The sequence below is a fragment of the Buteo buteo genome, chromosome 8, assembly GCF_964188355.1.
Source record: "Buteo buteo chromosome 8, bButBut1.hap1.1, whole genome shotgun sequence".
Lineage (NCBI taxonomy): Eukaryota > Metazoa > Chordata > Aves > Accipitriformes > Accipitridae > Buteo > Buteo buteo.
The window spans coordinates 16,426,203-16,449,905 of NC_134178.1; the positions used below are offsets into that span (position 1 = coordinate 16,426,203).

Here is a 23,703-nt window from a genome sequence, read left to right on the forward strand (position 1 = left end):
CATTTCAGTATTGGAATAATATATATGTTTAAGTTCATGTGTACATTTACATGTCATGGACATGACAACACAAAGGACCCAGGCAGTCTAGTTAAATTAGAGCTTTATTTCTGATTAAATCCCTGTCAAGGAAAGCATTCATGCAAGTATGTGAAAAATTATCAAAAAAGTGCTGCAATAAATTGACAGTTATTCATAATTGATACTTATTTAAGTAGACAGCCAGGCAAATGCAGTGGCAAAGCGTTCACAAAATTAAAATCCTCCTACCCCAACCAAAAAATCCTTGGAAAACTTACTGAAGAGGCAGATCCCAGCAGGGGTTGCCACAGGTCAATCACACATCTTAAGAGTTTCCCCTGGTTTAGATCACCATTAGCATTTCCCCAAAAATGGAGACACCCCAACCCTCCCCAGTATTATAAGACAGCACTTTCAGCAGTGTAGCTGTCTTAATCCACCAATTTTGATGTCACAAGCTAAATACTACTACTAAAAATCTGGCAGCACTACTTAAAGAAGAAAGAGAAAGTCTGGTGAGGAAACTGTAGACTCTGAAGCTTACCGTTATAAAGAAAAGTACGCATCACACCACTCCCTGAGAGATGTTGAATTACTACATATATTTCATTGAAGAACAAGTTTTGGCTGTGAGAACTTCTAGGTGTTGTTTCCTGAAGCTTAGTATCACACAGAATTTTAATTTACACATAAAATCTGCCTGTTCTTCAGTAACTTTAAACCTTCCTCTAATCCCACTACCAGCAAGTCTTTGGAAGCCTAAATTTAGTCAAAACTGATTCTGGGACCCACAAAGCATAATGTGATTTGGATTCAAATTTCAGTCATGATCCCTTAGTATGTGGTTCATTTGACAAATAATCAATTAAAAAGATCCTACTGTAGCAGTCAGACTTGATATATGGTAGTCCAACCAAAGGAAGGAAGAGGGAAGGCCAGCATGGTAAACCTGGACCAAGAGAAGTACAAATTTGGAATGGGTATCTCCTCTTCCTTGCAGAACACCACTACTCTAGAGTCTCAGCTTCTGATCACTCTTCCACGAAGAGCAAGCAACACACTGGTAGCTCCTGAGGTACTGGCAGGCTAAGTTAAAGTGGAAGATGTAATGTTTTTGTCTTCACACAACTTGCAGAGATGAATGGGAGAACCTTAGTTCCTTTTCCTCCTATACAATGAAACAGGTATAAACCTCAAAAAGATATGTTTGCATCTCTTGAAAATTTTCTCTATAACAGAAATGTTTATAATAACTTAAAATTCTTGTAAAAATCCCAAATTCATTTTGAAGGAATTCATAGTTTAACTATGACAATTAAGAATATCCACTCTATTTTTCAACAACAGCATAGAAGTGACCCACCATACGCTGTAGAAATTTTCTGCCCAAAATCATCACTTAGGCTTACAAGTAACAGTATTACTCAGCACATTTTCATTTTCTTCTTCATACACCTTTTAGTTTTTATGAACAAAACAGTTCATATAACATCCATTAGTCACCACCTATAAACAGTGATTTTAGATTTCTGAAAGTCTCACTTAGGAGAAACACATGCTGCAAGTCTTACAAACCCAAAATATATTTGCAATGTTAGAATGTCAGAAACTTAATGGCCAAACTTAATGTATTTTCTGAAGTGCTCCCTTTTCTGAGTTTTGCACCAGAGAGTAAACCAACATACAGTGAATGAATACCACAGGTAAGAAAGCCTCATTAGAAAATTAGAGTATTAAGAACAATGGAAACTAGGAGCAGATAATTACCTTCATTTAATTGATGCTTACAAGCAGACACTACACCTTTTTTAAGGCAACTAAAGAAAATTCAAAAATATTCAACAAGGACAATGTGTGGAGTTTTTAATGAAAGTTTAGTTCAATACTTGCTTAGCCGTTCTTCTATCAGATGCCCAGAGGAAACGGGCAGTAAAAAACAGGCTTATATAGCTAACATGCTGAGGATGTGCACAGGAACAAAGCTAGAGAAATTGATCTGAATAAACTATTCTAGCAGATTTTTGACTGCACTCCAAGCAGTCAGTTGTCCTCACAAAGACAACGCATTCCTCAACATACGGAGAAGTCAGTCAGCTCCACAGTGACCAACTGGCACCAACAGCTCAAATAGTCACAATTTTCCTTACATCTTTGCATTTAAGTAAAGTAATTACACAAGTTCTATTTATAATAGTCTTATTTGTTCAACCTAAGTGGCTTCTACACCTGCAAATACTTTGATTTATAAAATTTAAGCCTTTTACATTACTAAAGCACAGGCAGAGTCCCTCAACCTGTTATATGCATGGCCGTGCAAATGGCATAAGAGTAAATATCACAGTGTCGGTGACCTTGATTCTCCAGGCACTATTTAGAGTGTACTGCTAGAACACAGAAAGTCTTTGCATTCTACATGAGAAAATATTAATTGTCCAGTAATAAGAAACTTTGATGTGCACCAGTCTCATTGCTTTAATTGAACTACTATTCACATAATCATCAGTAGCTTTTAATTTAATGTCTGACCTTCTGTTCAACTCATTTACGTCAATGGGTTTGTTATTTAAATTAACAGCACAAATTTCAGTGAGAAAAATTATGTACACACTATAGAATTTATGCACATTTTTACAGCATGCTAACAAAAAAACAGCTTTTGTCTGACAAAATCTTTAGTGCAAAAATAGGACAAATTTTCATTTCTAATTACTGAACCTAGTGTCATGCTGTTAGATTACAGTGCTTCTTTTGAATAAACATCACCTTAAATGCAGTACGTGGCTGACAGTAAACACTACCTAAGTTCACTCTTCTGCTTCTAATGAAATTTGGAAGAATGTAGTGTCCTTAAATTTGTTTCATTTAAGGTCTGGCCGGAACCAGTGCAGAGCAGTAAATGGATTAAACATTGACTAAATATTTATCATATTTTATAGAACAGGCCTGTGTTTATAACAGGGGTTTTCTAATGAGAACAGCTGCAGTGGGCTTCATCACAATGCTAGGTTTCAGGTGCTAACAAAATTCTTCCCCTACAGATCTTTTCTTCCTCCTTTCTCTCCTCTATACTGCAGAATGCAAAGACAACTTGATTATTTTTGAATTTATGAGATGCAGAAACTGAGCATACAGTTTCTTCTGTCAAATAGGCTTACGATTAGCCTACAAAACATCTATCTCCCTGAAAATAGGACAGAGTGTTAAAACAAGGAAATTTCCTTGCAGCTCAAAAAATCTGAATTTATTTAGTTTTACATTCCCATATTAGATTATACAATCCCATATTGCATTATAAAACTCAGACATAATTAGAGAGGAGAAATTAGGTCTTTAGCATCAGTCACTTAATCAATGCATGTATAGTAAGAGTTACAACTCACAGAATTGGCACCCATAATCTTTCATTCCCACGCTTGGACACAAATTTAAGAAGGCTGTGAGAGAAGTATATGTCAGAAATAGGTAAGTCAACCAATGGCTTTAGTCTGTCCTGAAAAAATAAGTAACTCTAAATGCACGAAAAACAGATGGCATTGATTATTTTAGTTCTCATTTAATTCCAGAGAGACAGGCTACACAGAAGATGCTTTTTGAGGCCACCATTCATAAGGGCTTTAGAAGAAAGCCAGATTATTGCCTACTTAAAAACAGTTATCTTCCGAGCCATTGCAGTCGCAATGCAAAGCCTACTTAGAGGCTTCTTAATAGATTACCAGCTTGGCAGACTCCAAAGCTTGTAAGGGTAGAACAGTAAAGAAGTTGTCGTGACAGACCATAATAATTCCACTAATTTGCTCCACTGAGGTCCCAGAGACTTCTTTTTTCTTGAATGAATTATGAGTGGAAGGGACACAGGAATTCTCAATGTTAAAAACCATGGAGCTACTATTTTTAAGGAACATGAATTCTGGGAAAGCTTTGATTAATAGCAGAAATTAAGATAAATTTACTCCTTAGAGTCTCATCTTAGAAAACAATTAAACCAACTTCAGAATATTCTCAAAGCAGCTCTTGAGGCAGAAGACATTTAACCAGTACTTCAGCTAGCTAGCTAACATTTCTTGAAGTTCTAATGAAAATTATTTTTTGTGATACAAGAACAACCATTCAATTTTAATTAAAATTAATATACAAGACAGTGAAAATCCTTATACTGCTTATTTATGCAGACAAAATTCTCTCACTTATGAGATAGTATGTTTGGAAACTCAAAGAGGTAGAGGGCTTGCTTTTTCTGCAGAGAGCTCTGAAAGCAGTATGGCCAATCACTCATTAGGCCAATCCCCCCTGCAGTTCCTTTCCCAGTTGTATTTTTCTATAAAAGAATTTCCATAGCCAACAAAACAGATGAAACTTTGTATTAGCATAAGCTTGTCTACATACAGCTGTAGGTAATCCTTCATGAAACAAATGTTAGGCTCCTATCTTGCAGATTAATATGATCAACTGTATTCAAAATAAGTAGACTCATTAAGAATAGGAAAACACTTCCAAAACACATACAATTCCATATTTCTAGGATCAGAAAATTAATTTGAAGAGTTTTACAAGTGGCTCTAATTCAGAATAACAACCTTCCTTCCTTAAAGACTGTTGTACCTCCCCTTCTCACCCTCTAATAATCAAATGCTATCTAAAAAAAACCCAAATTCCATCTATTCAATAAATAAAGAATACCGATAGAAAAGAAATTTTATGCAGCTCGCATCTCTCAGAAATTCTGGGCTTATTACTCCAGAACTCCCCCCTCTATTAAAGTACTCACGGATCTATATCAATGTCAACAGTGACTTAGATAGACAACATCAGAGTATTGCTATTAATCCACAAAGCAAGTGTGCCACTTTGAGATCTTACCCCTGGGAGCTAAGACAAACAATGATTGACATTTTTCAATGCAGTCTTGAGCATATTGTGATGTCCTTTGCAGGCTGCAAAGGACTTCTTGCCACTAAACAGTCTAACTTCTATTGTTTCTGTGGGACAGCTGTAATCCGTGGTAGGTTACAAACAAACATTCACTGATAGATCAAAAGAGTTAAATCATTTGAGTTGTGGGAAAAGAAGCGAGTTTTCCTTTCCTTCCACCCCCCCACCCCCCACCCCCCCCCCCCCGCTTTTTAAGGGGTCTTACTACCACTATGTGACTATTTTTCTACTTGGTTATTCTAATTTCAACTGGAAATATATACAAGTGATTTAGATCTTTACTTAAATATTTACTTCTCTTAATTCAGAGATGATCAAAAAAAGGAGACACGTGAGAAAGGGATATCTACAAGCTTTTTTATGATTTATAAAGGCAGCATGAATAAGTTTGAGTTCAGCTTTATTTAAAAAAAATGTGCAAGTTCAGGTCTTGTCTCTATGACAACTACAGAACTAGGGGAATGATTCTCTCCCTCTCAAGAGGCTGAAAAACTGAATAATTCAGAGAGGAAGAGATTTTTAGTCAGATTATTTACAACTGTTTAGTTCCATTAACACCTATTTAAAGCTAATGCCTACAGAACATTTTTGGAGAAGGGATGTCTTGTTTAAGACAAAACCTCTTTCCTTGTTTAATTAAGAGGCAAGAGAAGTTCCAAAGGGACATATGAACTTTCACTGAGTCTTCAGCAAATAAGATAACCAGACCAGATCTGATATTTGTAAGATAAGGATAATTTGAAAAGAAAATAAGCTATTTATTTAAAAGCCATGTAAATCCAGCCCCTCTTTTAGGCATGCATATTTCCAAAGCAATTGTTTTTCTTGCAAATTCTCTTCTTTTTCCAGTTGGAGCAAGATTCTGACTTTAGAATTCCTTTACTACAACAAAAAGTTTTCATAACTGCACTAAACTACTCTCTCTTTCAGTTAACAACAGAGGAAAAGTTAACATTTGACAAAAGTTACCCATCCCTCTGCTGCATTTTTCCAATCTAGAATGAAAAACAGTATTATTTCACTCTGTCTAGCACCAAAAAAAGTTTTAGTAGTAATATAATTAATGTAAATTATGAATAATCTATGCAAGTTAGCATGTCTGAGTCTGACAGGGTCATACAATTTGGAGCAGAACAATTGCAATCCTGCATGAAGAAAGTGGCAGAATGTAGAAATGTTTGTGGTGTGTAATATACAGCAATGGAGATTTTGATCACCAAGGAATAGTAACAATTTCAAGCTTTCGAGCTGTATCTCCAACTACAACGGAAATAGTCTATGTCAGTCTTAATTTTTGTAACAACTTCTGCAAGTCTTGCACAGGCTTTCCCATTAGAAGATTTTTAATACTAATTACTGTGCTTAGTGATTGTATTAGTACATTTTTAATAAAGTTGAAAGCATTTAGTAATTTGAAATGAGGATTGCAAACCATCAACTTCAAAAATGCCATTTGTAGAAGGATGCCTACTTCCAATAACTGAACTAGTAACTTAAAAACTCAGCTAAAACATACTGCAAAGCATATTTGCCTTGTAGACTTCTGGAAAACATACTGAAGTAAATCAGTGATTTTAAACTGTGAAATATAGTTACTGTCCAAGTCCGTACCAGTAAACTTCACTCTGTGATGTAAGTGCAATTCTCCCATCCCCTCCCATATACTCACCATATCTGTGCTAATACCGGTTGAGGTAATCCAGATTGAAAAAAAAAGTTTCTAGCTTGATCACCTATAAAATAAATAGGACATCATTTCAGAAAATGCTAAAAATACCTGTAAGAGGAAAGAGGAAATCATGAGTCAAAAATATCTAAAACAGAAGCAACAGTAAAACCATAAATACTTAATGCTACACATACATAACAGAGTATGAGATTTAAACTTATTTTGTCACTTGCAAAACTACCAGGTATTTCCAACAAGCACATACGTTTTAAGTCTGCAACAGTCAGCACCACATGAAGTCAACCAGGTATAGACATTTAGGGCAATGGGAAACTCATGGTTCACAGTCCCTAATCTGTGTTAATGGCTCCCTTTGCTGGAATCGTATGCCTTGTGAAAACAAAAAAATTTTTTCTTCCAGGAAAGTATTATCAATATAAACTCTTAGATTTTTTGGAAGTACAATGTCAGTCAGCTAGCATAAACTAAATAAAGGGGTCTTTACCCTGATGTGAACCTGACAAGCCACTAATTAAACAAAGCCATGGTATATTTCAAAGTCATTTTCCAACTACCCATTAAAAGTAAGGATAGCAAAACAACTACAAAAGGATTAGGCACTTGGAAGTGTTGTGGCCTGTAAAAGAAAGTTGTAAACAGACTAGAAAGAGCACTAAATATCAAAGGAGGTCAATAAAAACAGTAGTATTTTGTACCGTATCTGCCATGTAACTGGAGCAGAAACAATCAAATTGTATACTTGGAGGCATGTATGGCTGTGATGAGACTTTGCAAAGAATCTGATTCTGATTTCACACTCTGGAAATCCTCTTGATGGATCAGACAGCAAGAAAGGTAAAATACTTCTATACCTTTCATTTCAATTGAGCATCAGAGTTTAGATAGCACTAAAGAAAATTAAATGCAACAAAACAAGCTAACAAAAAAGTATTGCCTTTAAAACCAAAGCAAATTAGTGGTGTTCAATGAAAATTTAGTAGGTCAGTGCAATTCCTTTACTTGCAGCTTTGCTTCCCACAACTTAAATCAATTTTGCCATTTAGATTTTTTAAAGAAGTCATCCACGCTGTTTTCACTAGTTTAAATAACCAGTTTCTGAAATAGATTTCAGTTAAATTGATACATCTTTATTTAAACAGACTCTTAATCTATTAGTATGCTAGCATGGTGGGTTGACCCCAGGCAGAAACTAAGCACCCAGTCACTCACTCACTCTCCTTCCCCGCAGCAGCGTGGGGAAGAGAATGGGGAAAGCAAAAGTGAGAAAACTCATTGGTTGTGATAAAGATGGTTTAATAAGTGAAAGAGTAGAAAAAAAATCCAAGCAATGCAAGGGTAATCACTCAACACCTTCCTCAAGGTCAGTCTCTGAGCAATGGCTACCTTGGAAGACAACAGCCTCCCTGCCCCCCCAGTTTTTGTTGAGCATGGTGGTATGGGATAACTCTTTAGTCAGTTAGGGTCAGCTGTCCCCCCTGTGTCCCCTTCCCAACTTCTTGCTCACCGCCAGCTTACTCGCTAGGGGCATGCAGTGTAAGAAATAGTGAAAGCCTTGAGGCTTTGCAAGCACTGTTCAGCCATAGCCAAAGTCCAAAACACAGCACCATACAGACTGCTATGAAGAAAGTTAACTCTATCTCAGCAAGACTCAGTACAGTGAGTTAATTTACTGAGCACATTAAAAGCACTAGGTATCAGGGTAATTCCACATCCTGAATTCTAACTCTACAGTTTGTAAGTATCAGCTGGCTCTACACAATAGAACTGTTTTTTACAGCCGGAGTTATAAATAGTTTTAATCCTACTTACAGAAGAATCCGGTGGCATAAACCAGGTATATAGCTAGTAAATATCAGAAAAATATCAGAAAATATCAGAAAGGATGGGGTTGATGTGGCAAGGCATATAAATGAGTGAGATCTGTTCGATTTTTAAAATTCTTATACCCAAATGTCTCCCAGGCAACTCTGCATATATTTCAGCTCCTTAGTTAAGATTTAGTTAAATGAAATTAGAAGTGAAAACTATTTCATTACCAGTGATAAATCCAGATGTTGGTTTCAGACTATGGAACTGTTGATCATGTTTAGCTCTCTCCTCCACAGTAATAGCCCAGATATCCAGGTTGCCTAGTTCAAAAGAAATGGAGAAATAAAATTAAGAAACATTATCCAAAAACTACACTATTTTTATTTCTGAGTATAATTTTATCATATCATACTGTGGTTTTGTACTATTATAAGAGAAGAACTCTCCTTAATTGTCTAGGAAAAGTGCAATTCAACCAGATAGTAAACATTTTTCATGGGCAACAATAGCACAGGAAAGTGTGCTCTCTTCTGAGAATGAGAAATCTAAGTAAGAATATGTTACAGAGACCAGATTCTTTACACCACACTCATAAATTGCAGGTATTTAGTTTATGTTGAGATTTGCTACCCTTCTACAGTGCCATGCTTCCACAATGGTTTCTCCAGTTCTTTTTGCAGCAGTTCCTCTCCTCTCTCTCCTCTTGCAGATGCTTCACTTTCATCCTTCAGATTATTTGTACTCAGAGCAAACATATCTCAACTTTTACTTAAGACCTCCAATGAACTCTCTAACACTGGGTTTCAGATTCGTCTCAACAATTTTTAATCAGTAAAAATCATGATTTCAACATCTGTAGAAGTACATTGTGCTGGTGCACTTTCCTGTAATTCCTACTGTATAGGAATGTAATGATACAAAGGCATCTAAGTTAATGGAATCACTGTTTTATTGAAATAATATTAGAAGATAAAATGTAGACTTGCAAAAAAATAAAGAGGAGATCTAGCATTCATTCTGTATCAGCACTAAATTCTCAGTTAATAAGGTCCACAAACATTTACAGTAAGTATTTCAAACTGCTTGTAGGCTGAGGCAGAATCAGACTCAGCAGTTATAAAGAACATGAGAATTTCCTGCCTCCTGAATTTCTGCTTTTTAAAACTTACTTTCATGTGTCAAAATTTACTTTGGAGAGAAAAGGAAATGGACAAGGGGAAGAAAAACATTCCTTTAAATGGTAGATTTCGTTAATGAAAGAAAAGCTACATTCTCGGTAAAAAATCATCATCCCATTTTCAGGTAGCTTATGTATTTCTAGAAGCAGACAGGCTAATAATACCTAATTTAAAGAAAGGACATTTTCAGATTAGTCAAAAAATCCCAGAATTTTAGTGATTAAGCTCACAGAGGCACTGTAAACAGATTTCATAGCAGTGCTCCCTGTGGGGATGAAACAGGACCCTTCTTCGGACATGAACATCCCAAAACACAATAGTCCAAGGTAAGCAGTTATCTCCCCCATCTTCTCATGCACTCCTGACAGGAGGAAAGGAATGGTGTTAAGACTTTATGACCAATATGCAGACTAGGCCAACTAGTCTAGGCCAACTAGGAGCAGATGAATATATCCCTGTATTGGAAACATGACTACTCCAGCCTAAGATCCTAAGGCCGGATGTGGTAGCTTACACAAAGAGGCAGGATTTCTTGAAAATAATGTGGGGAGAAAAAAACAAACAAACAAACCAACATGAAATTTGCAATGATTCCCTGGCTTGCTCTCTCTCAGTTTGAGGTATGCATGACTCCAGTACCAAGAAAAAATAAACAACCAAAACCACCACAACAACAAAACAGCTCTTCCTATCCTTCCGCAAAGAAGGCAGTAAAATACAGAACTAAAAACTCTCATGGCATAAGGTAACTAAAAATTATTCTATTAACTATTTTAAAATAAAATCTGTTAATTTTTTTCCTCTGGAGTCCCTGTAACTAGAACAAATGATCGTCAACATTTACTCTTCCAGATGGAGATCTGGTTGGTATCAAAACAGTAGATCTCCTTTGTGGGATATGAACATCAAAAAAGCCAATGTTAAACCAAGCAAGCCTAGTAGCCTCTTCAGTCAGAGAAGTATGAATGGCATCTCTGGCATTGCCTCGTTTCCATCTTTTGTTATTTGAGGAAACAATAAGACCTACGGGAGGGCAGGAAGCAGAATCTTACCCAACACCAAGACATCATTCATGGCTTCAGATCCTGGATGCCAACACAGAGGTTGTGGGGCTTTTCAATATATTTGGATACAAAGGAGGCAGTCACCAAACCACAAAATTGACTCATAAGCAAGCTATTCTTGAATGCAGCAGCAAGCCCTCTAACCATCTTTTCTTTTTCATGGCTTAGCAATCACCTCATCTGCAAAAGTGAAGCAGTGGGCTCTGATATATGAAATGGGCATTTTCTTCTGGACAAACTGACAGAAGGTTGAGCATACCACATTATTCCCAACAATTATAAAAATCCTACCATGCCTTTTTTTTTTTTCTTTTTTTTTTTTTTTAATGAGTCATCCTTAAAATGGGCCGTGTTCTGGAATATCAATGAGTCACCCCAATGTACATGTTGCGTGCTGTGCTCTTTCCATACCCATTTTCCAAGCTGGCTTGAAAGATTCTTTAAAAAGAAAGGAAGCGAAATAAAAACAAAACCATCATTATAGGTATTCATAAGCAGAGGGATACCAGATACTGCACATCTGGAGTGAGGGCTCTCCCAAAATGGGAGACTGCATAAATCTTCTCCTCTGCATCTTGTTTGGTGACTACAGATAACAAAAAATGTTGCATTCTCAAAAGGATGATAAATTTCCCCATAAAAATTGGAATTTCTTCACACCATTTGTTTCTTCTTACAACAGTCTTAGACTTTTGCTGTCATTCTTCTAAAAGGAGGTATGATGCTACTCAGTAGACTTGGTTCAAGTATGAATATCATATACAAACTTCTCTCACACCACATTACAAATTAAAGATGCTCCAGAAACTACATTAGCCACATGCTTATTTCAACTTCCTCTTTGTAGAGCACTCAGATGAGAAAAGTTGTTTGAGAAGAAATAGTGAATTCCTTCCTTCCTAAAGCCATGTACCAGAGTTAACATGATCCTGGACAACAGATGCAAGATCAAACAGTAATATATAAAGACAAAAAAAGAAAGCTGCTATCCATCTGTAATGCAATAAGAACTCTCTGAAGATGGCAGAGGAGAATGCTTTGAAGACAAGATTCCCATTAAGAATGTATGTACATGTTTAAATATGGGTGCATGCAAAGCACAGCCCTAACTCTAAACAAAGGGAAATACTTCAATTTGAACAAGCAGACTTCTTTCACATCAGGACTTTTCTTAGACTGTGAAAATCAGCGAAATGAAGCTATTCACAACTTTTTACACAACCTGAAAGGGTATCCTACATGAAACTGTCCAGTGATTTTATTTGATCAAAGCTTTTGGTAGCCAGTTTAACTCCCAAACTGAGAAAGCCTGGTACCAAACAAGAATTAATCTCAGAAGGCCGGACTTCAACATAACTTAGGCCATGAATGGCTTTTTCCAATTATACGTTTGTTCTAGCTACCACATGCAAAGAGATGCTTCTGTTGTGCTTCACGGACTTCTAAAGACTGGCAGAGATTGCATCCATTCAATTGTGTTTAACAAGAACTGGGTTTCTCTAACAGCATACTCTTGAATAACATGCGTGTTTCCTGAAGTCTCCCACTGAAACACTAACACTAAATAAAATTTATTTCCTAGCTATATCCAATCCCAAAACTAGACTGCCATATATATTTATATACATACACACACACACTTTTTTGTGTATGTGTGTATGCATATTTATGTGTATATATGTATACACAAACATATATATGCACACAACAAGAATCATATCTGCATCTCCAGAGAAAAGCCCTTAACAGATGCAACATTTAAGTGCAACCAAACTAGTTACTAGGTCTCAGCACTGAAATTTATCTTTATCTTTCTTCAGATCAGTTGCAAAACTGGGCTCAAAAATGTATTTTTGCTATTCACATGAAAGTAATGTCTCTATTGCACTACCAGGGCCCTTTCTGGATCTTTCAAAGAAGGCTGAAGTTCAAGATGCTATACTTTCCCCTGTTACAAAAGAGCTAAAAAATGCAGCACCTTTGTTCTAATCTAAACATGGGTTATGGCACAATAAGGAAAAGAAATTTCAAGTGATAGTGTCCAAAGGCATCTGCTGTGCTTTTTAGCAATGAAAAAGTCCAGGAATCCTCAAAGGAAAAGCATATCCACTTCTTAGCCACAACTAGCACAGAATGAGGCTATGCCGTACTGCCAGTGGCTGAATGGCCTGGATCTGCCCGACAGTTACAAACTGTAGGACTGTAATCAATCAATGCACAAAAAAGGGATAAAGCACAGCTTTTCTGTTTGACTCTTCTGAGATGTCTCTGCAAAATTTCATGTGTGTTCTCTAATGAGTCTGCAAAAACATCACAAATCAGATAAACTATCATCTCAGAAAGATACACTACCCATAAGCACTTCAATACAGAACATACTTGGAAAGCAACAGATTTATGCAGTTTTTGCATATAAGAATAGTTCAGAATACACTATAAACAACTTACCCCCAAAAGGTGTTGGAAACTGAGCCATGGTTCTGTCACTTTTAGCTTGTTAATAGATGCCTGAAAAAGAAAAGAAAAAAACCAAAAACACACCAACAAATAATCAGTTACAGTGTCTTCCATTTTCAGTATATTTTCTGTACCACTTTATAATTACTTAGTACAGCAAAAATAAAGGCAATGAAGAAGTAGGAGCATATAAATACTACCTGTAAGAACTGTTACTTACAAGAGAACTAAATGTCTCATTTTTTGCATTACCCTATGCATCCATGACCGCATTTTCATACTAGCAAATAGCTACATTTCAGTTGTGTTTCAAGAATGTCCTCAAAAACAATCTTCATTTATAAATAATCATTGATGTAGTAAAGAACAGAGGTAAGCCAGCAACAACAAAAAGATCTCAGTGACACTGCTCAAGGTTACATTACTTTACCGGGTGTTAGAGCTCTGCTCCTACTTAAGAGCAAAATTGGCTCTATTTCCCACTCTTGAAAACATACAACAGTGTCAGCAATCTGGTTTTTTACTCCCAACAGAAAAAAATCATTAAATGTACTGTCTGACTTACGAGTTCCTTTGTTTTAAACAAAGTACATTAAAAAATGAAACTATATTGCAATACTGCTTTACCCCCAAACTAGCCCACAAATTTAATAAGCACATCCGAATGAAAAAAGTGCTAAAGGTGACATCGCAAGCAAAAATATGTTAGTCAGTAGGAGACACTCTTATGTTAGCACTGCTTGCTTTTCAAATAAAAGCAATCCACACAGTCTAGAAATTTAATCTTTAAAGAAAAAAGGACAAACATTTTTCTTACTTCGCACAAAGACTGACATGAACTGCCTGAGCCAAGAGGACAATAGCTAGCAACAGAGCCACAAAACAATGAAAAAGCAGCCTCTTGTCCTACTAGATTCCACACATGTTTTCCAGGCAACAGGAGAAAAGCAAAAGGAAACAGAATCAGAAGAAGAATAATTTAGACTGCTTGAACAGCAGCAGAAATTTATCAATATCACTAAGAAAAGGCATTAACTTGCATCAACAATTTCCTTTTGTCTGAATTTCTTGTTTGCCCCCATCCCCCTTTCACACTTCCCACATACTCTTCTGGCTTCCAACTTGGGAACCTACTATATATACACTCCACAGATGTCACTGCAGAAAAACCCACAGCACTTTTGTAAGCCAGTCTCCCCATCAGTTGTAATTTAGAGAACTATGAAAAAAATACTGACATTTTTTTCTCATAATTTGGCAGAGCAACCAAGTGTGGTACATGACTCAGAAACCTTCTTCCAAATGCCAGGTAACACAGTCGATACTAATTTCATGCACAGCAAGCATTATCTCAAAAGTTTAAAATCACATTCATACTGATACAGTGTTTTCAGAATAAGCTAATTTATTAGTATGGCTCTTTCAAAAGCATTTCTTAAGTGCTAGATGATCAGCACTTTAACCTTTGCTTATGTTTTCTTATTGTACTCTGTTGCAGGCAGTACCTCTATTACGTTTCTATTTTTTAAAACAGCAAGCAAATGCTGGGGGGGTGGGGGAGGTTAGTTCTCTGAACTTCCACACATGTACTATTGAATCTTACAGCACAGGCAGTTTTTACACTCGAGTGTTAAAAAGATAACAGGATAGAGACCAGCAAAGCACAAATGCTCTTCCTACTTCAGTTTCCCAGAGTATGCAGAAGTACAGGAAAATCACTTGGGACAGCAATGGGACGACAACAGACTTTAAAAGGAGAACTAGAGGGTGGGTTGGGGAGAGGTGGTGGTGGTGTTCGGTTTATTTTGTTGTTTTGGTTTGGGATTTTTTTGCAAGCTAATAAAAGTTAAATATTTTTAAATACTGGGACAGAAGAGCACATAAAAGCATTGAAAGCATTTAGCCACTTAAGGGAAGATACTCCTCTACAGATTACTAGTACTCCGAAGGAATTGGTAGTTGTCCTGGTTTTGCTGAGAGAGAGTTAATTGTCTTTCTAGTAGCTGGTATAGTGTTATGTCTTGGATTTAGGATGGGAATAATGTTGATAACACACTGATGCTTTCAATTGCTGTTCAGTAGTGTTTATACTAAGTTGAGTTTTTTTCAGCTTCTCATGCCCAACCAGCAAGAAGGCTGGAGGGGCACAAGAAGTTCGGAGGGGACAGAGCCAGGACAGCGGACCCAAACTGGCCAAAGGGATATTCCATACCATGTGACATCATGGCCAGTACATAAACTGGGGGGTGTTGGCTCGGGGAGTGGGGGCCGCATCACTGCTTGGGAACCAACTGGGCATGGGTCAGCGAATGGTGAGCAATTGCATTGTACATCACTCATTTTGTATATTCCAATTATTTTTTTTATTATTATTATTGTCATTTTATTATTATTATCAGCATAATTATTATTTTCTTCCTTTCTGTCCTATTAAACTGTCTTTATCTCAACCTGCGAGCTTTACTTTTTCTTCTGATTCTCTCCCCCATCCCACTGGGTGGGGGTGAGCGAGCGAGCAGCTGCATGGTGCTTAGTTGCTGGCTGGGATTAAACCACAACAGGAGTTTATTCCTTCTCTACCCTTGAACACAGCAGAAGGAGGGGAGGGAGTGGGAAGTCTCAAGACTAGCCCTGTGCTGGATGCCAAAGAAAGCATAAAACCATCCTGAAGAGCTTCGGGAGTGGGGGGTGTAGTTACCAGTAAGCTGGCTAAATAGTGATGAGTAAAATGGAAAAAAGGAGCAGAAAGCTATGTTTAAACTCAAGAGACTGAAAACCAAAATAAAACAGACTGCAGACAGACATACAATAGGAAGCAAACAGAGGGAGAGTAAGATCAACGTGCTCCAGTAAGAGACTAATTTAAGTTTGCTGTTTATTGTCAATGTAACACCCAACTTCCATAAACAGAGGTTTCATTTTACATGCCCAAGGTGACACCAGGGGCCACAACTCTGCAGGAATTAAACTTGGCAACTGTGGACAGTTGATTCCAACAGCTCAGAGTTTGTTATATATGAGAATGAAGGTTAAAAGAGATCAGGAGTTTTTTAAGTGTCAGAGAGCTGGAGAACCTGCCCTGTGAAGAAAGACTGAAGTGTTGGGTCTTTTATCCCCGGAGAAGAGAAGGCTCAGAGAGGACCTCATCACAGTACTCCAGTACTTAAAGGGCAACTACAAAGAGGACAGAGGCTTTCTCTTCACAATGAGCCACATGAAGACAAGGGGCAATGGGTACAAGTGGCACTGGGAGAGGTTTAATCTTGATGTAAGAAATTTTTTACAGTGAGAACAATCAATCACTGGAACAACCTCCCCAAGGATGTGGTAGAGTCCCCATCACTGGAGGTTTTCAATATACAGTTGGACAGGGTGCTAGATAATCTCATCTACACTCCCTCTCCCACAGAAGGTTGGACCAGATGATCTTTCGAGGTCCATTCTGACTCAGGCTGTTCTATGACTCTAGCTTTTAGGTTGAAGGTCTCTGGCATGGAGACCAGATATTATTTATCCAAAAAGGATCTGGCACAGTCATTATATTATAAATTTATCATATATTTGTGAATTATTGTAATGGAAATACAAGCACCGACATATCAAATTGCAACATTATTTTGGAATAGTAACAAGTTGTTCTAGATCTGCATCCTCGTACCCTAATCTCTACCAGTTCCACAACAGTGTTAACTCCTCTGCCTTCCTTATTCCTCCCGACACCCCCAACAAGAAAAAGCACACAGTAAGACAAAACAAAAATTATGTAGGAACCAACTGACCAGAAAGTTGACAGAAAAACAGACTAGGTAAACTGAACTCTGTGCCATTCCCTTCAGGAAAGCAGTAATTTCTATCTAACTACTAATATTCATTATTTGTAGGAACTTAGATATCTCAGCAATTTTTTGAACTCTAACAAATTCAATTGACATTGACCAATGAGTTTAGAAATTATTCAAGCAGGAAGAAGGAGACAATAAGAGGAACCACGGCTGCACTGTCAGTCAGTCATATGCACTGTTTCCTTAGAAAGCCAGCCCAAAACTCTTTCCATAAGCAAAATTATGCTAGTAATGAACTGTTAAATAACAGTCCATCAAATAGTTTATTTTCTGCAAGAATCAGAGGATACAACTGGTATTTTATACTGCTTTTAGAAAGAACAATAAAGAACATTGAGCTACTCACCTTCACTTGTCCACAAAAAAGCTTAAGCCATCACCGCACTGAGATTTGACAAACAGATCCAACATTAAATACTTCCTTCTAACATACAACAATCTATGAACAACATCTAATCTACACACACTATAAACCACTAAACACGATGATCATTCACAAGTTCTGTACTTCCCAACTGTCCAGAAAAGGCATACACACCAGCTTTCAAATTCAGTGTGGTACCCACATCAACCATACTGCATTCCCTCTCCCCACAAAGGTCTGTGCAGCACCATAACGTGTTTGTGTTCTCAGGTCAGTGAAAGCAGCATAATGAACAAATGATGTTCCAGTAGATCAATAATTTGCAAATGCACACAAGACCCATTATACGCATCTGCTCTCTGTAATTCTTTTCTGCTTAGGATTATTATATTATGTTGTTATGAGCAGGCAGAAAGGATGTTGGTTGTAAGCACTGTTCCAGTTTCACCCAACATCTCCTGTGTTCAGAGGTTTTACGTCTCTGTCACTTGGGAGGTGGAAAGCCCACAAAGTCTGAGCATGAACATTTCCAGCAAGGAAGGAAGGTGGGGAAATAGGAGAGTGTAATCTCTGAAAAATAATAGGGTTGATAAGACCAGATGAGACTATGTTTTTCAGCCTGGGGACCAATGCTATTTCTCAGAGGTAAGGAGATGGCCAATACTTGAAGGTAGGTTCTCAGCCCTGATTGTCTTCCACTGTGGCAAGCCTACTGGAACAAATACAGTCCTCCCATCCATGATCTTCCATGGACTTCAGAGCACAAGGAAGCTTTCCCCATGCCTGAGCATGGGGTATGATGAAATGTCATACTGGCACATAGATGTAAAGTGTAGAACAAACATCAGGACCAAGGCATTCAGAGACAGGCATAACTTTTATATTCTGTATAATTAGAACTTTCATAATCTACACAATTATTTTTATATACACAGAGAGTGTTAAGACATAAATTTAAAATGCATAAGTTAGTTTATGAGAAAAATTTGCTTACACCGAGCTCCAAGTGAGGGAGACAAGAAAATGCCCAGCCATCTCAGCTGTTAGTGCTCTCTCTTCCATCTTATACTATTGTAGATAAGCCCAGAAATTTTATTTCCCATCCCTCACTCCAAATAATTTACTCTCTTCTCATAAACCAATATTCTATATACAAGTAGTACTCATATATATACAAGAAGTACTCTTTTAACATTCTGCTCCTCCTTAAACTTAAAGGACTTTCTAGACTAAAAGTTATTCGTATAAATGTAAAACTGAAACATACACAGAGACTAACTCCATACGTACATAAGCCCAGACCATATCTAAATTTAAGTACTGATGTCTTATCTAAGTTTTTACCTTGAAAAAGTGATCAGGATGAAAACAACTACACTAACAACACTTATGCATGAAAGTCAGACATGTATGAAAATTCCTTCCACTGCATATTACATGTGGACTTAAACAACGTGGCTCAAAACTTTATTATAGTTTCCATTTAAAGTTATCTGTGCTCTTTTAAGAACAGGTTTACATAGAAAACTGCAATAAAGCCATAGAAGGTATTAATTAAGAGCAATTTAGCTACTTCAGTGCTATGTGTGTTTATATGGACAAGTTTGACACAAAAAAAAAAAATCATTATTTTTGTATTACCTAAAATGCAGCACAGCATTTCTATTCCTAAGCAATCATTCACAACATAATTTGGGCATACAATTCAAGAAGTAATTCCTGAGGCAACTTATCAGTCACCTTCATCCTCCTACAGGAATAAAAGAAACAAAACCAACCAGATAAAAACCCCACATCCTTCTCAAGAATTCCAAATTATGACAAAATACCCCAAAGCAGGATGTCATGTGAGCATATCGCAGACTAACAGCAGGTTTTAGTTGTTTTCCCATGTTACAAGGGAAAGCCTTTAGGCTAGTATTAATAAAAGGACTCTGATAGTTTCAGCAAAGCCTGGTAATTTTAGACAGATGCTGGAAAACAAAACCAGTTTGAGACATTCATATAAGTTTGATTCTTGCTCTTTGGAAATTAGATCATTAATACAGTTACCAGTTTCAGTCAAACTTTTCAGAGTTTCTGCTCTTTACAGGAATGACTTCTAACTGTAAAAACCTTCACAACTGTTAAGTTCTACTGTTTCTTGTATTTCTGCCAACCACCCAAATGAGATTAACAAAACTAGTCACCATTGCAAATGCTTTTCAACACCCGTGGCAGTGATCAAACTGCTGAGAAGGTCATTTCTGTGTTCACAGTATCTATCTTCTGCTATGGGGAAAGAATAACCTGACCACAAAGGAAGAAAAATCACTATAAACCCACAAGCAGGCAACAGGTGTAGTAGCAAGGCACTCTTTTCTCCACTGTAAGTCAGAAGACAGCTCAAGAGTCTAACAAATAAAGAACTCCTTACTTTCTAAAAACAGGAAAAATGAGGACATTCATCAACAACTGTGGTGGAAGCCCCAGACTAACAACAAAAATGGTGTTTTCATGTACAACAAATTTGCAAGCAGTTAAGGACATTGTTTATTCTCTTGCCATGGCATTGCCACTTTATCTTTTTCAGTCACATAAGCTTTAAGTGTTTCTGCAGGAAAGCCCCCCACAACTACTTCCACAGGAACTACCAGGTTTTTGCCTGTTCTTGCTGAAACACTACATGAGGGACACACTCTCCAAAACACATTTTATTACTTCAAGACCTTAGGATCAAAGTTCAAGAGGATGGTTATGAAGAACATTCTTGGTGAAATCAGACCTATACTGCTCAAAATTCTCAGACAAGTTTAAGATCCAGACAACAGACTTTTTTGCCACCCAGATTAACAGCTGGATTGCTGTTTTCCACAATTTGTCTTTCATTAAAACAGTACTGAGTTTTCTGGGCTATATTAACTCATACACTTCTGGGTGAAGGTATTAACTGACATCTAAATATCAATATTAATAATTATTCATTTAACCTGAGCAAGGTGCTCAGAATTTGTCTTTAACAAACATACAAGAGAGTTCAGAGATTAATTCCTTGAAACTTTAGTCCTTTTCTTCTTCCAATATGTGAGAAGCAATTACATAACTGGTTATTGGCATTAATATCATCCCTTCTGAAGCAAATGAGAATGACAATCCCCATTTCAAAGCTGGGGAAACTATGTCAGGAAAGCATTCTAATTTACAGTAAAAGTTAATAGTGTAACTTGGAACAGAAACCTAATTCAGTCAGACCATAAACCATGAGAACATATTTTACACATGGGTATTACAAGCAGCTGAAAAACTAAATTAGAAGGTTGGAAATGAGAAGTTAAAGAACTGGAGATCATCCAGTGTCATTACACTCTGCATCTTCATCCATGTAAGAAATGTTGCCGATGACTACATATTATCAGCAGTACTCAAATAGCTCCCAAGCACTCTAGTTAAATATTTCAGGATAGTACAGGCTATATAACCAAAGCAAAAGTCTTTCCCTTAAGGAGTTCCCAGTTTAATCAAATGGAATTAACATCAGGAGGAAAGCAAGCAAAGGCTGCAGTGATAAGATCATTTTGTTGTATAGTCTAGCTAGCACAATTTGAATGGCTGTTTCTAATCTGTTTTTAATGTTGACAGCATTTCATCCAGTAATTCCAGTACCAAGTGATCTGTGACTGAATTACAGTATCTTTTTAAAGATATGACTGGCTTTCATTTTAAAAGACTTAGCTTGATGCAAAATCCACTGCATCACTCAACTGTTTCTAAAACCCTTATTAAGAAATAAGTATCTTGTTTTATTGTCACTTTAACATTTGTTGACTTCATTCTGAATCACTAGACCTTGTAAAGTATGAATTCTTTTCTTATTTTTTAGAATTAACTTCTAGTAGTTTCTTAGCACTCACAACTTTATTTTTTTCTTTTTAGTTGTCTTTACTTACAGAGGTGTAGTAATAAGCTGCTTTCTTTTTTTGTTTGGTTTTGGTGTGGGGTTTTTTTTTGTTAAAAAACTTCATTAACATAATTGCAGTTGGCAAGTTCTGACTCCTCCCTCTTCAAAACAAGTTGTAACACTAAAAATCTGAAACAAGAATTATGGAGTTAGGAATACATGCCACATCTATACAATAGCCTTAACAGTAGCCTGGCATTCACTTCAAGAATGATTCAGTAAGGAAGACAAGGAAAGGCATTATATCACTGCTAGTTATTAAAGTATTGTGCTCTCTTAGATCCTCAAAGTCTATTTTGTTTCGCAAACATGAACTTGAGCAGTGATCTCAAATGCCAGTAAGTAACCATTAATAGCTATACTGAATGCTAATAGAATCAGATAAAGCAGATTGGTTCTGCTATTTACATTACATAAAATGAAGACAGTCATGCTTTATTTCAGAACTGTTAATCTGACTGTCTCCATGGCTCAAGGATCACTAAGAAACAGCACTTAGAAGATACACTTGGAATAAAAGGGGAAACCGGCCAAAGCCTGGAGTCCAGCCTTAGCCAAAGGAAAGCAACGTCTAAGTGGTCTGTAATACCTAAGTGCTAGTTTTATGTTATTTGTATATTAATATATGTCGTGGTTTAAGCCCAGCTGGTAACAAAGCACCATGAAGCCGCTTACTCACTTGTCCCCTCCAGCCCTGGTAGGATGAGGAGAAAATATAAAGAAAAGCTCATGGGTTGAGACAAGGACAGGGAGGGATCACCCACCACTTATGGTCACAGGCAAAAGACAGGCTCAACTTGGGGAAAAAAGAAAATCAATTTAATTTACTACAAATCAAATCAAAACAAGGATAATGAGAAGTAAACCCAAACCTTAGAACACCTTCCCCCCACCCCTCCCTCCTTCCCAGCTCAACTCCACTCCCAATTTTCTCCACCTCCTCCCCCCTGCCAGTGGCACAGGAGGACAGGGAATGGGGGTTGGGGTCAGTTCATCACACATTGTCTCTGCTGCTCCTTCCTCCTTAGGGGCAGGACTCTTCACTCTTCCCCTGCTTGAGCATGGGGTCCTTCTCCCAAAGACAAACTTCTCCAACGTGAGTCCTTCCCACGGGCTGCAGTCCTTCACGAACTTCTCTGGCATGGGTCCTTTCCACGGGCTGATCTTCAGTCACAGACTGCTCCAGCGTGGGCTTTCCCATGGAGTCACAGCCATCTGGGGGACATCCCCCTGCTCCGGCATGGGCTCATCTCTCCCCAGGCTGCAGGTGGGCATCTGCTTCCCCACTCACCTCCATGGGCTGGGGGGGGACAGCCTGCCATCTCACCACCGGCTGCAGGGGCATCAACCTCCTCCCCCTCCTTCTTCACTGACCTTGGTGTCTGCACAGGTGTTCCTCTCACATTCCAATCTCCTCCCCCACAGTAGTTAAGAAGCTCCCCTTCTTAAATGTGTTATCGCCACCACCATTGCTGATGGGCTCGGCCTTGGCCAGAGGCAGGTCCAACTTGGAGCTGGGAAAGTTTCTAGCAGCTTCTCACAGGAGCCACCCCTGCAGCCCCTCCCCCACTACCAAAAACCCCGCCACACAAACCCAAACCAATAAATTATTCTAAGAGGAGGCTGATAGTCATATCACACCTTTAACTTAGCCACCTTTAACTTTTTAACTCCAGCTTTTCAGAGAGTAGAGCACAGTTGTTTTGAAAGCCCAATGCAGCACTGGATCACCTCTATTTGACTAGACATTTTTCCCTTATCAGATTTCTAATCTCTCCAGTCCACATAACAAGTAACCTTGCTTCTTCCTTTATTGCCTCAGCAAGAAATAGCCGACTACAGAATAATATGATTACGATATTATTTTTTTGCAGATTAACCCTTTGATTATTCCTACATCAACTATCACAGCACAACTGCTTCCACACCCCTTTGGGCCACCTCCTATAGTGAGGTGGACACTGCTATTATTACTTGCAAGTCAAGCAGTTCATGTAAATATACCAGGGGGTAGCTGATAAATTTCTTTCCCCTCTTTCCTACAGATTCCCACTACGCAACTCTGCATGAACTCTCCCATGTTTCACCATATTGGTCCAGCATTACTCCAGTATTCTGCCTTCTCAATGCACCATTTTAATCTATCATTGCTACTTACCTCCACTGCAGCTAAAGCCACCCTAACAGCAAGGATTCCTTTTTCACACCCCTGCATGAGCTCATAAGTGATAGGGGGCTGAAGATGGCAGACCTGTGAGCTGTGTTTTCAGTCACAGGACTGAAAAGTGAAGAAATTATGGACACAGTCTAGATCTGTGTTCCCCCTTTCTGACTAGGCCAACATAACTGTCTGTAACATTAGACAGATCAGAATCAAAGGACTCATAAGCCAGCTTGATGTTCTCAGAGAAA

General features: G+C 37.7%; 1 protein-coding gene across 6 annotated transcripts in view; it reads right to left on the reverse strand.

Annotated features, from left to right (window-relative positions):
- The window catches only part of ITSN1 (intersectin 1), a 145,314-nt gene that overhangs the window by 99,049 nt on the left and 22,562 nt on the right, over nucleotides 1-23,703 (reverse strand). For all 6 annotated transcript variants that reach the window (XM_075033767.1, XM_075033766.1, XM_075033765.1 and 3 more), the window contains exons 2-4: nucleotides 13,140-13,199; nucleotides 8,677-8,769; nucleotides 6,620-6,683 (exon numbers count right to left, since the gene is read on the reverse strand). In XM_075033767.1, coding sequence (XP_074889868.1) covers nucleotides 6,620-6,683; nucleotides 8,677-8,769; nucleotides 13,140-13,167 — 185 coding nt within the window. In that variant the 5' untranslated portion in view covers nucleotides 13,168-13,199. The remainder of the gene's footprint in view (nucleotides 1-6,619; nucleotides 6,684-8,676; nucleotides 8,770-13,139; nucleotides 13,200-23,703) is intronic.